Consider the following 13273-nt stretch of genomic DNA (forward strand, 5'->3'; position numbering starts at 1 on the left):
CCCAAAGCAAAGCTTGCGCGGCTGCTCATCACTAGACAGGCTTATTCATTCCCACAGAACTTAGCGAGGGCCGCCTAAGCGCCTACTATGTGCCCGGTGTACAAAGAAACGCCCTAGAGAACCGGGTCAATCAAAAAGGCTTCACAGAGGAGGTGAATTCTGTATACGGTTGAGAAGGAAGGTGGATGTGCACGCGTGCAGGCTCGGAGTGCAGAATACGAGGCAGGCCCGAGAGGAGGGGAAGGAGGCGGAGATTGAGCCTCGAGGAGGGGGAGGGAGGAGGGAGAAGGGAGGGAGAGCCTTGGGGAGGGAGGGTGGGAGGTGTGAATGGTGGAAGGGGTGGGGGAAGTGAGGGAGGCTGAAGAGGGAAGGAGGCGAGGCGGGGTGGCCGTGGCCCAAGGGCGTCGGGGGGCGAGAGGCTGAGCCGGACGGGAGGAGGGAGTTGGCGACGGCGAGGGGGAGGAGAGAGGGAGGGGAAGAAGGAGGAAGCAAGCGCGGCGGCTGCAGGGGGAGGAAGACGGGGAGGAGGAGCCGTGCGCCGTGGCGGCTGCTGCGGCCGCCAGGGGAGCCGGGCGCGGGGCGCGGGGCGCGCGGGAGCCGAGCGGCCGCCCGAGCCGGGGCCGCGGGCCGCGCTGCCGGTGAGTGGAGCCCCGAGGGGCGCGGCGGCCCGTCCCCGGGGCCGGGCGGGAGGCGCGGGAAGATGCGGCGCCGGGGCGGAGGGAGGGCGCGGGCTGTAGCCCAGCCCCTGGCTGGCCCGGCCTCCCGCCCTCTCTCCCTCCCTCCCGGCTTCCTCCCTCCCCTGCCTGCGCGAGGGGGGCCGGTCCCGGGCGGGCCGCGGGCTGGGGGAGGTGCTGCCCGGAGGGCGGGCGTCTGGGGCCCGGGGGTGGAGCTGGGGGCTCGGGGGTGTACCTGGGGGCGGGAGGCTGGACCGGGACGGCTCTAAATTGGCTGGAGGGGCCCGTCGGTAGCGAAGTTCCTAGCTGGGGGCAAAGACGGCCACGCGGTTGCAGGAGTAAGAGATCCCCTGTGGCGAGTGCGCGAGACGCGGAGTCCGGCGTCCCGGTCATCCCCGTCGGCCCCCCCCCCACCCCCCCGCACCTCCCCTCCCGCCTGCCCGGCCCCGCTAGGTCGTCTCCTGGCCTCTGCGTGTCCCCTCGCTCTCACCCTGGTTGCCCCCGGTTCGCTCCCGCGGCACTGCCGGGTCCGATCGGCCCTCGCCCTGACCCTCCCGGCCTCCGGCTTCCCCTGACCCCTGCTTGCTTCGCTCCTGCCCCTGTTCCCCTTTTCTTCCCTCGCTAGTTACCCCTCCCCGCTTCGTAATTCCCGATGCAATTGCCTCTTTGAGACCTTTTTTTTTTTCCTCTCCTTCCTTTTAGATTGGCCAACGGCTCGTTTCAACCCTGCCTCGTTGGTGGCCACTGGAGAAGCGCGGGGGGCTCCCCAGACAGCCGTGGGGACAAGTTAGAGCCAGCATTTTACCCCGGGCCTCGCGTGTAGCTTCCCCTGCCCTGCTCTAGGTGCCCCGGTGTCTGGAGGGGAGTGCGGGGGTGTGCCCTCGTACATGTCCCACCACCCGGGCAACCCTCTGGGGTCGTGTTCCATCTCGCTCTTGCTTCCTGCACGGTGGTCGAGGGGAACCACTTTGCATCATGTCCCGGTATAGCTACCAAAGTCTCCTGGACTGGCTCTATGGGGGCGTGGACCCCAGCTTTGCAGGCAATGGGGGCCCCGACTGTGCTGCCTTCCTTTCTTGGCAGCAGCGGCTGCTGGAAAGTGTGGTGGTCCTGACCCTGGCTCTGTTGGAGATCCTGGTGGCCCTGCGGCACATCCTGAGGCAGACGAAGGAGGACGGTAGGGGTGGCCGCCGTGGCTGCCAGCCAGAGCAGGTGACCCAGCGGCCAGAGGAAGGCAAGGAGAGCCTGAGCAAGAATCTGCTCTTAGTAGCCCTGTGCCTGACCTTCGGGGTGGAGGTGGGCTTTAAGTTCGCCACCAAGACCGTCATCTACCTGCTCAACCCCTGTCACCTGGTCACCATGATGCATGTGAGTGTGTTGACTTTTTCCTGGGCAGCCTCAGTGATAAGAGTCATTTGTGTGCTCAGGACACTTGGCAGTGTACAGCACCTTATCCCTGCGGGAAGTGGGAGCCTGAAAAATGATTTTGCAACGAATGGCTGTTTTTGTGTGGATTTCAGATTTGGCTTTCTTTCACCTTTGCACAATGTGTCAGCCCCACAGTGGAGTTGAGGAACACAGTGCCGGAGCCCTAGGAACGACTGACACTCAGGCCGCCTGTTCCTCCCCTCCTAGCCCGGCCCCGCCTGGCCTTTCACAAGCAGGAAGTCCAACCCAGCCAGGTGCCCTTTCTGAATCACATCTGGGGACCATGGCCCAGCCCCCATGCCCCTGCTGCAGTTAATTTCCCAGAGGCCTGGTGACACTCTTTCTTGGAGATGGTCACTTAAAGTTCCTTGTCTCCTCTCCACCGTGGTACTTTGGGGAAATACTTTTATGGGTTTCTCTTAATGACTCTTTCCTTTGGGAGGTCTTGCTCTTAGGGTGAGCTCCGCCTTGGAGTGCTGGGGCGGTGGGGCAGCACCAAGCTCCCACTAAGTGCGCTCTGAGACAGGCCCCAGGCTGACTCATGAACTCTGGGCTGGTGATTTCTATCCGTGGTGAGAGGGTATTTATTTTTTGCAAGCCTCTCCATCTTACCACTCTTATTCTGTCTTCTGTGGTCATGGTCCAGGGGTGCTCAGAGAGCTAATTTCTTTATCTCCCATTAGTGGTGCTAAGAAAAACAAATAGCATTGAAAAGGAAAGTTGCCAGATACATAAAAATAATCTGGGTGAGGACCAAGAGTGAGATTGTCTTTCTGTACTCAGCCTGTGTGGAGAGATGTTCTAAAACTACAAATCATGGAGGAGGAGGAAGAGGAGAAAGGGAAAATCTTTTTTAGATTTCAGGCTGTGGAAAACCTGGTGTGTTTTATTCAGGGACGGTTTTGAAACCTATCATTAGCATCTTTATTTCTTTTATATTTGTAGAAGGTTATTCTCAGGAGACTTGTGACAACCCTGTGTGGGGCAGAAGGTTGAGATTATTATCTCCGTTTGATAGCCCGGGTGGGACCCAGGGAAGGGAGCTTGCTTGCTTGCAGCCAAAAGATGAATTAGCATCTGGGTTGGAAAACTAACCTGTCCTCTTTGAGGTTGCAGGCTGTCAGTGGAATGGCAGGGCAGTCTGTGGGGAGGCCGCGGCTGATCCGCATGGCACGCCTACTTGTGGCTTGGGTGCTTTCTAGCTCTATGTTCTAGGAACTGCTTTGATTGCAGGTTCCTGGCCTCAGTTTCCCAATCTGTAAAATTTGGTGAATGCCCTCAAGCCCCTTCCCATCTTGCAGATGTGGCAAAGAGGTGTGGATAGCTTTGGAATAATGAGGCTGTTCTTGACTGAGTGGTTGTAAGCATCTAGCAGGGCTGGAGTGGGCAGCATTTTTTTAAGAAAGGGCTTCTTGGGAAGTGATGCCATTCACAGAAAGCCCAGGGCTTTCCCAGCTAGACCTTCTGTGTAAATTTGAGCGTCTTTCATTTTTATGAATGGGCTTTTTTTTAAAGAGAGGAAACAACGCATTCAGCCGCCATGGTGCGAGGCTCTTGGGACAGGAGTGCTTTTTTTGGATGGCAGGTGGCGAGGGTCAGAGGGTGCCTCTTCTACAAAGAGGTGTTGAGGCCTCGGGCAACCACATATCTAGAAGGTCAACAAAGGACTAAATTCATCTTGACTGGGGCTGCTGCTCGTGTGATGATGTCAAACCTGGCAGCACCGTGGTTTTTAGTGGTAAGGCTTTTAGAGGCTTTTAGAAGACTCTGGAGACTTAGTTCTGGCTTTAAGTAGTTGTGTGACTTTGGCAAAAGTATTCTTCCTGGGCCTCAGTTTGCCCATCTGCAAAATGAGGCAGAGTTGCACTCCTAGCTCTTGACAGTCTATGTCCTGCGATTCTTTTCTCCATAAGCAGTGGCTGTGGCTGCAACAGAGCTGTTCTGTGAGTGCTTTTGGCCTCCTTTTGCGGAAAAATGGAGCTAGTTTCTTCTTGGCCGAGGTCAGGTAGCCTTGTTCATCTTTTCATCCTTGGTTGTATTTTGCTCCCTTTGTCTCCCCGGTAAAATAAACCTGAACAGGCCACCCTTGGGGACATGTGTAGATGATGATGGCATTTGGGGCTGGCTGCTGCAGAGAGATGGACGTTTGCGGGACTATGGGCTGATTCCTGTCACCTGGGCTTTTCTTTTGTCCAGCGGTTAGCTGTAACTTTGAAGCTATAGGGCGGGGGCGGAGAACGGAGTCATGCTGAGGAATTCTTGAGCCCGCCCAGGATTATGCTCCCTTGCCCTTTACTCCTAAGTCACTGCTTTGTGTCGTTTAAATAGTGACCTCTGGCTTACCAGGGTAGCCTTTGATGAATCCAACATCCTATACCCTACTTGCGGTTCTTCCTGGGCAGCAGGAATGTATGGATTTTTAAAGTTGGTGTGAGTCCTTCAAAAAACTTTAACAACAGATGATTAGAAACAATTTTCTGACTTGGTTGCAACAAAGACTAATGACAGTTAAGTATGGTTAATAATACCTTATGTTTATCTAGCACTTTACTGTTTATAAGGCACTTTCACATGCGTTATCTTATTTCTGGTTGTGATAGATTAGCGTGGCTCTGGAGAAAGAGATGTTGAAATATTTCCCATGACTGTATATCCCAAAGGGGAGACGTTGAGTACAAAGAAATGCTTTGGCAAGTGAATTAGCTGAACTAAGCTATATTATGGCAGTAAATTCTATGGAGTTCAGAGGTCCTGATAAGGAAGGGAAGATGTTAGCTGAAATGAAAGGGATAGCTTAGCAGAAACATTTCTGATATGTGTCTCTGAACAGAATGACTCAATTTTGGCTTCATAGAAAAACCCTGTTCCTCAGAGTCAGTGTCAATTTGTCTGTAACAAGGACAGTATTGCTCTAGGCCAGGAAATAGAAGAGTTGGAGGGAACTTGGTTCATCTCCCCATCTCCCGTTTTTCAGTCTATAAAATGTTTATTTCCAAGGCTTTGAAACATAGACCCTTATGATAGCCGTGCTGCCTTTGGGTGACTGCCAACTTTAGATGCATAAGGAAGGGCAGTTCTTGTGTCTGAGTTCTGTGCTTGATTAATATTCCTGCTGTCGGGTTTCTCTTTGGTCTCATCTGATTTCTCAAGGGCCCTGGGACTGTGGACTGATGGAAGCTTGTATGAGTGAAGCAGCATCTCCTCACATCATAGCTTAAGCCGGAGATGCTTGAGGGTTCTCAGGATTGGCAAGTACCAAGATTAACCCACCATCGTTAAACCCCTTGCTGAATATCAGTGGTGTTTACCAATTATACCAATAAGTATTTCTTCAAGCATGGCTAGTCCCCTTGAGCAAATTATTTTGGCAGGTATAGGTGACAGGCAATGAATTTACTGAATGCTTATGCTGTTTACCGAAAATCACCCAGCAGCAAGTTAGTGGCAGAGGTGGCTTTAAAACGAGCTGCTGCAGTGGGAATCTAGGCTTTAGCAGGAAGAGATTCTCATAGCTATATTTAAGTCCTAAAATCTACAGTTTCTCAGCAGAATGGTTAGAATTCCAGAGAATTTGACTGTATCTGTAAAGACTGGTGGTCTTAAATTAGTGGTCCTTTATCTCTCTAACGTCCAGTTATATTGTCTCTGTCTGAGGAACTCAACAAAAAGATCCCATTTTGGATGTCTTGTCCAACTGTTCAATTCCTGTTGGTTCTGTATGTGTCTGTCAACATCTCCTGGCTGGGCGCTGAACTCAGTGCGGCACAACATATGATGTTTAACCCTGGATGTCTGTGCGCCCAAGGCAGGCTGCATCCAGGCTGGCCGTTTGGCAAATAATAATTGATGCTATTGACCTTGGAGCCCCAATTCACTGGTTTTTAGCCAGTAATACTGAGTGAGCCCCATCCTTTTTTAAAGTTGCGATTGCTATTTGATTTTCTTTCTTCTTTGCAATACTGTATTAGAAGTCCGATTTCTACCAGATATGGCTTTCCTGCTTTTTGGTTCACTGTTTTTCTTACTTCCTCCTTCCTGAAAGTGTAGAATGGCACATATTCAAAACAGTTCTGAGCTTTTTGTGGCACCTTTTGGGACTAACTGAATATACACTGGTGTGTTCCATTGGCTCTGTGATGGATTTGTTTTAGAGAAAACCTGATGGATTGGAGAACTAGGGTTTTGGTACCCTCCCACCCCCACCGCCACACACACACTTGATTTCAGACCAGCCACATCTCCTCACCCCCATCTGTTGTCTGGAGCACTAATAATTGCTCCTGCTTGGAATTGACTTGGGTGGGTAATGGGTACAATGAGGGATCCAGCCATCTGCTGACAGCTTATCAGATGAACTGTGTCCTGTGTCATCAGTCCAGGGGGACACAAGGGGATGACGTTTATATGGGCCTCAGCAGTGAGGCATGACATTCCTTTTTAGTTTGTTTTATTCCCCCCCCCCAAGGAAATTTGCAGAGAATTTTTCCATCTTTCATTGTTACAGTCTTTTGGGGGCGTCCATTATAAAGAGAAGTGGTGTGGATTAAACAACCCACAGACAGCCCTGGGATTTAAAATTATGATGCTAGTTTTGCTCATGGCTTGCTGCAGGAACCTGAGCAAATTATTTAACCTTCTCCTGTCTCTGTCTACTCCAGGAAACGTACCAGATGGAAACAAAACATTTTAATCCTCTGAATAACTATGTGGTCACTTAAACAGAGAAGCTGGGCAAAGCTGTTCATAGCTGGCAGATGACCAATATATTTTTACCTCAGACTCAGAAACTGACAAACCTCAACTCCTTTTCACCTTTCTTGGTAGCTGTTAGAATCCATTCGTCATCATTTCTGTTGCTTTTCTCTGGATCCTTGCCCCTGCCTGTGTGCCTTTCTAATGCACAGCCTATAAAACTGGACGCTGTGACTCTTACCAGAGTCCAGCCCACACCCAGCGGAGAGGAAAGATTTACTTCTCAGCCTTTTCTTGCCATGCACCTGCTTATAGAACCCAGCATAGGGCTTGCTTTTAAGTAACAGTATGTTGCTGGCTCCTATTCAAGGGGCGACCCACAGGGTCCCTGGATTTTTGTCCCTTTGCCATAGATGTGCTGTCTTTGTGGGATTTGTCATGTGTTCCTCCCTTCTGTAGGTACTCCTCTTTGAAGATTCTCCTCTGTGAAACTTTCCAGATGACCCTGACCTGACTCCAGTTATTCCAGTCATTCTTGTTAGACCTTTTGTCCTCCTTTCCCAACCCTCTGAACACTCCTCAGACTATATGGTTCTTTGTGTGTGTGTGTGTGTGTGTGTGTGAGAGAGAGAGAGAGGAAGATTGGACCTGAGCTAACATCTGTGCCAATCTTCCTCTATTTTATGTGAGATGCTGCCACAGCATGGCTTGATGAGCAGTGCTAGGTCCACACAGGGGATCCGAACCAGCGAACCCCAGGCCACCCAAGTGGAGCGCATGAACTTAACCACTATGCCACCAGGCTGGCCCCACTATATGGCTCTTTAACATAAACTTTTGTACACATGCAGGTAATTTTGTAAGTGTTTGCTGGGTTGCTTGTTTTTGCATTTTGTTTAGTCTCTACCATTATCGTGAACACTTTTTTTTATGGAACAGAATAGTGTTTTTTTCTTTGTCATTCCCTGCAGAGTTTAATACAATACTGTACATGCACATTAATTGTTTAATGTGTACCTGGATAATGCTGACTGACTGACAGAGCTGAAATTTTTCTGCACTTTTTTCTTTTCCCTCTGGTGGCCCTGTCTGCATTCTCTTGAGGTCTCAAGGGCACAGTTCCTATGCCTCTTGTGCCCGTTAGGAGAATCTCCTGTCTGTTTTTTGAAATAGCCAGAGGAGAGAGGTGGTTTCAGCGCCAGCTCACACATCTTTTAGTTGAATTTCCATCACAAAGAGCTGGTTATTAGAACTGCAGCCCGCTCTCTGCCCAAAGTATCTGCTCGCTTTCATCCCAAGGAGGAAATGATGCTGTTGGATCTTGGTCTTAATCCCTTGGTAGACATGTGGACATGTACTTTCGTCTTTTCCTTCTTTAATATCCTATACATTTAAGAAAGTGTTATTAGGCTAGTGACTCACTTTCCACCTCTTTCTCCCCATCCGTATTTTTCAGTGGGTAGCTCATTGTCATCGTGCCTCATTGAAATACTCTCTGCAGGAAGAGCCAGGGTTCTCAGCTTATCCTGGTCTTTTGTATCTTTTTTTTTTTTTTACTTTATTTTCCCCCCAGCTTTATTGAGGTATATTTGACAAAGAAAATTGTAGATATTAAAGGGTACAACATGATGATTTGATAAATGTATACATTGTGAAAGGATTTTCCCAGTTGAGTTAATTAACACCTCCATGGTCTTTCATCTTTTGTTAAATTGAGAATATCTAGTCTTAGGTGCTTGTTTTCTGCCAGTAACTGGCTGAGTGGACATGAAGAGACTGGGTGTGAAGAGCAGTGATTCTTGAACTTTCTTTGTGAAAGATTCCCTTGGAAGCTTGTTATAATGCAAATGCCTGGCTCTCTACAAGGAGAGTCTGAGAAGGTGTAGGGCGAGGATGGGAATCTCTATTTATTACGAACTCTGCAATGTTGTGAGCCTTGGACCCCACTTTGAGAGATATTATCTGGTGGCTAAAGTATTAGATGGGAAGCTGGTTCAAATGCTCATCCTGACTGGCATGAATCTGGGTGGTCTGTGGGCAGGGCATTTAGTCTTCTGGCAGCACCTCGTGTTTCTGTAGGTGTTAAATAATGTGGCTGAAATTAGAGGTTGAGAGCCCTAAATTATTGTGAGGTGAATATTTAAGGTAGCTTTAGAGTTCCAGTGGCTTGTTTGGTAACTGGGAGTTCTGTCAATGGAGTATTTCAGCCAGGCCCCCTTCATCACCTTCCAGTCCTTCTACGTCCCTTCCCTTCCTTCCAGTCTCTAAGATTTTTGGTAACAAACAAGAGGAAATATTGACACATGGTTATTGCACCCTAACTCTCTGTTTGCAGGACTCTTGTTTTAAATGCTCATGGGAATTTATCCATTCTTCCATTCATTCAGCAAACATTTATCAAATGCTTATTGTGTGTCAAACATTTTGCCAGGCGCTGGAGATTCTGAGACAAATAAGAAACATTCTTTGCCCTCATGTTGCTCACAGTTTAGATGAGACAGGCAAGAAAAGAGATCAACTAAATTACAATATACCGTTACAGTAACAGATTTGAACAAAGCACAGAGGACAGAGTGTCTTTTTTTTTTTCCTAGTGCTGCCCTCATGTTGCACACAGTTTAGATGAGACAGGCAATAAAAAGAGATCAACTAAATTACAATATAACATTACAGTAACAGATTTGAACAAAGCATAGAGGATAAAGTCTTTTTTTTTCCTAGTGCAATTAAGGAAAGCTTCCTAGAGGAGGCAACATTTGAGCTGGCTCATGAAGGAGACACATTAGCGCCATGAGAGCACGGACCCTTGTTTGTCCTGTTTTCTGTTCTAGTGCCTCTTACAGGGCCTGGCTCATAGCAGGTGCTCAATAAACATGTATAACTGAATGACTAGGAGTTCGTTGGGTGTTGCAGGAAGGAAGGAAATATTAGGCATAGGAAACGATTTGTGAAAGGGCACACAGTTGCTTCCTCTTTCGCAGGAAAGCGGTTCAACTGTAACCTTGAGTTATTTGCATATTGCTATCTGGAAGATTTCTTCATATTTCTCCCCTTGCAAACCAACTAAAACTCTAGGAATGCTCTGTCATTTCTGGGCTGTTGATAAGACAACTGCAGTTGCTCACCAATCCTTGATAGGTGGCTTGTGAGATAGAGAATTGTGTTCTCTGTGCTGTCCCAAGGAGGGCCCACCCTGTCAAGGACAGACACACAGACCATTGATGAGAGTGAGCAGACATTAAATACAGGAAATGAGATAGCAGGCATCCCGCTATGACCACGAGAGGACTTTTAGTGGCTCATAGGATGGTTGCTGCCCTCACTAAGGTCCACAGCAGAACTGATGCAATGTGACCCTCTGCTTCTTTTTCCTGTTCCTTCTTCCCTGCTTCTTTTTCCTGTTCCTTCTTCCCTGCTTCCAAGTCTCTCCACTGACCCAGCTATCCGAGCTTGCCTCCTTCTCAAATTCTCCAAGCTCCAGAACAATCCCGTCTGCAATTCAAAATGCCCATTTCAGCAGAGCAGGTGATATCCATAATGGAAGTAGGAAGAACTACTGTTCCATTTAAGAGGTTCATACTGAAGTGTGAATGGCTCATAGACTCATCTGGGCATGGGGGAGGGGATGAGTTTTATTTTATTTATTTTTTAATTTTTTTAAAGATTGGCACCTGAGCTGACATCTTTTGCCAATCTTCTTTGTGTTCCCTTCTCCCCAAAGCCCCCCAGGACATAGTTGTATATTCTAGTTGTAAGTGCTTCTGGTTGTGGCATGTGGGACGCCGCCTCAGCATGGCCTGATGAGCGGTGCTATGTTGGTGCCCAGGATCTGAACCAGTGAAAACCTGGGCCACCAAAGTGGAGCGTGAGAACTTAACCAATCAGCCACGGGGCCGCCCCTGGAGAATGAGTTTTGTTTTTTTTTAAAGATTTTTTATTTTTTCCTTTTTCTCCCCAAAGCCCCCTGGTACATAGTTGTGTATTCTTCGTTGTGGGTTCTTCTAGTTGTGGCATGTGGGACGCTGCCTCAGCGTGGTCCGATGAGCAGTGCCATGTCCACGCCCAGGATTCGAACTAACGAAACACTGGGCCGCCTGCAGCGGAGCGCACGAACCTAAGCACTCGGCCATGGGGCCAGCCCCCCTGGAGAATGAGTTTTAAAAAGGGCCTTGTTATCCCAACTTGATCTCTAATTGGTGGGTGTGTCACAATGTTGTTGAGCAGGTGGCCTTTCCCATGTTCCTTGCCCAATTTTGGGCCTCTTTTCCACCTCCCCCACACGCCCAACCACAGAACTGGAGTTATCAGTGTCTTGCTTCCCTACTGGCTGACCCCCAGTGTAAGGCTCCCTCCAAGGTGCGTGGATACAGCAGTTCAATCCAAATGCCTGGGGATGAGTCCTCCTCTTCTTGGCACCAGCCCTCTCTGTTTACTCAGCTCTTTTCCAGGGAAAGAGCTACCAGCTCAACAGGGCATGGCTTGCACATCTGTCTGTGCGTGGTGTGTTTAGGAACTTGGACTTGTTGCCAGCCTGTGGTCCTGAAGGGGAGGGTAGGGGGATCCCTTGGTTGGCTCTGGTTTCTTTCTGCCTGAGGAAATGCCAGAGGGAGGAAGGGTAGGATGAGTCTTGTCCTGGGCTGGGTGGTTCTAAGGGAAGGGAATGGATGGCAGGAGCCAGGAGGTTAGAGACGATCGGCCTGTTGGCAGAAACAATCCAAGCTCTGCCCTGTGGGCAGGTGTTTCGGTGGGTAAAAGAGGGAGAAGCGAGATTATCTGGAGGAGAATGGAAGCATGAGCCCATTCTAATTGCATCCCGGTGCCTTCAATCTCCCTGTCTTCATCACACGTCAGCGATGGTATAAACTCAGGGTGTATTTTGCCTGTGAATTGAATCATCTGTGCCAATCGACCAGCTGTGTTTGCAGAAAGACTCTGACTGACTGTGCTCTGGCTGTTGCTAGCAAAGAGACATTTCATTCAGGTGCTGATTAAATAAGGCGCAGAGCCAGATTGCACATTAAGGTCCTTAACTATGGCTCTGGGAGCTCTGGGTAAACACTGTTAGATGCTCTGGACAGAGCGTGAGCAGAAGCTGCTGGATGTGAGGTGTTTTCTTCAGAAATCAAGTTGAGGGAACGGGAGTGAGGATACACTTGTAGAAAGAGTCGATCTTCTTTGCATAGATTAGTCAGATTGGAGTTGTTGGCATATACAGTACACGGAAGGGCCAGACAGGCTTCCTCACTGGCTTTTCCTTGCTAAATTCTCGCTGAGACACTGTAGGTTTGGATTGGGACACAGCAGGGAGCCTGATGAAGTAGGGCAGTTGAAATGCCTCCTTTTCCTAACGCAAGTTCAGCTTAATAGGTTAAGCTTTTGGATCATGTTTCCTGGTTTTGTATTTAAGCACCATCACCTCGTGACCTTAGCTATGTTACTTAACTGTTCTGAACCTCAGTTTCACTGACCTCGAAGATGGGAATCCTACTACTAGCTGCCTAATAGAGTTGTGGTGAAGATTAAATGAAATTATTTATTTTTAAGATTTTATTTTTCCTTTTTCTCCTAAAGCCCCCCGGTACATAGTTGTATATTTTAGTTGTGGGTCCTTCTAGATGTGGCATGTGGGACGCTGCCTCAGCATGGCCTGATGAGTGGTGCCATGTTTGCGCCCAGGATCTGAACCAGCGAAACCCCGGGCAGTTGAAGCAGAGTGTGCGAACTCAACCACTCGGCCACAGGGCCGGCCCCTAAACGAAATAATTTAAATCAAGCATTTAGCAGAAATTCTGGCTCATTGTGAGCACTGAATAAATGTTAGCAGTTTTTCCACAGTGGTGTTATTCCTGCTATATATCAAGGCAGCCGGGGCATACTGGGTAGGAGCACAGATTCTCGGATGGTAAAGGTCTGCGTTCAAATCCTCCCACTAGCTGTGTAGCCCTAGGCAGGTTACTTAACCTCTCTGAGCCTAGGTTTCCACATTTGTAAAACAATAACAATCATACCTACCCTGCACAGCTGTTGTGAGGATTAAATGAGAAAATGAGAAGTGACTGAGAAATGAGAAATGAGAAAAGACTAATGAAGCACTTAAGGTAGTACTGGCACATAGTAACCATTCAATAAATTTTAGCTGTGATGATGGTGATGCACTGACCATCATCATTATCATCATGGCGGCTGCTGCTGCAAGCTTGGGTGCCTACGTTGGGACAGGATGATAGGAATTAGATATAGGATGATAGCTTTAAGTATCTCACCCAAGAAAAGCTTCCCTGGCCTCTTTGTTTCATGCAGTGGGCAAAAAGATTGGTTCAGCGAAGTTGGCACCCATGTCATGTCTGTGGGGTAGGGTTCCCTGGCTGTTTGAGGCCTAAGGACAGCTTTGGGTAATTTGAAAGTTACCTCAAATCACCCAGTTCTTTCTGAAGAATTTGGAGGATTGGCTGTCCGTGGTAGGAAGCTTGGCTTTTAGG

General features: G+C 48.8%; 1 protein-coding gene across 5 annotated transcripts in view; it reads left to right on the plus strand.

Annotated features, from left to right (window-relative positions):
• The first annotated feature begins 498 nt into the window (after window positions 1–498).
• TMEM164 (transmembrane protein 164) overlaps window positions 499–13273 on the plus strand; it is a 257355-nt gene continuing 244580 nt past the window's right edge. For 2 of the 5 annotated variants that reach the window (XM_070256895.1, XM_070256894.1), the window contains exons 1-2: window positions 851–1012; window positions 1377–2042. In XM_070256895.1, coding sequence (XP_070112996.1) covers window positions 1650–2042 — 393 coding nt within the window. In that variant the 5' untranslated portion in view covers window positions 851–1012; window positions 1377–1649. Of the gene's footprint in view, window positions 639–836; window positions 1013–1376; window positions 2043–13273 lie in introns of those variants that run through there. The other 3 variants (XM_023633710.2, XM_023633709.2, XM_023633711.2) reach the window with 3 other exon arrangements.

The sequence above is a fragment of the Equus caballus genome, chromosome X, assembly GCF_041296265.1.
Source record: "Equus caballus isolate H_3958 breed thoroughbred chromosome X, TB-T2T, whole genome shotgun sequence".
Classification (NCBI taxonomy): Eukaryota; Metazoa; Chordata; class Mammalia; order Perissodactyla; family Equidae; genus Equus; species Equus caballus.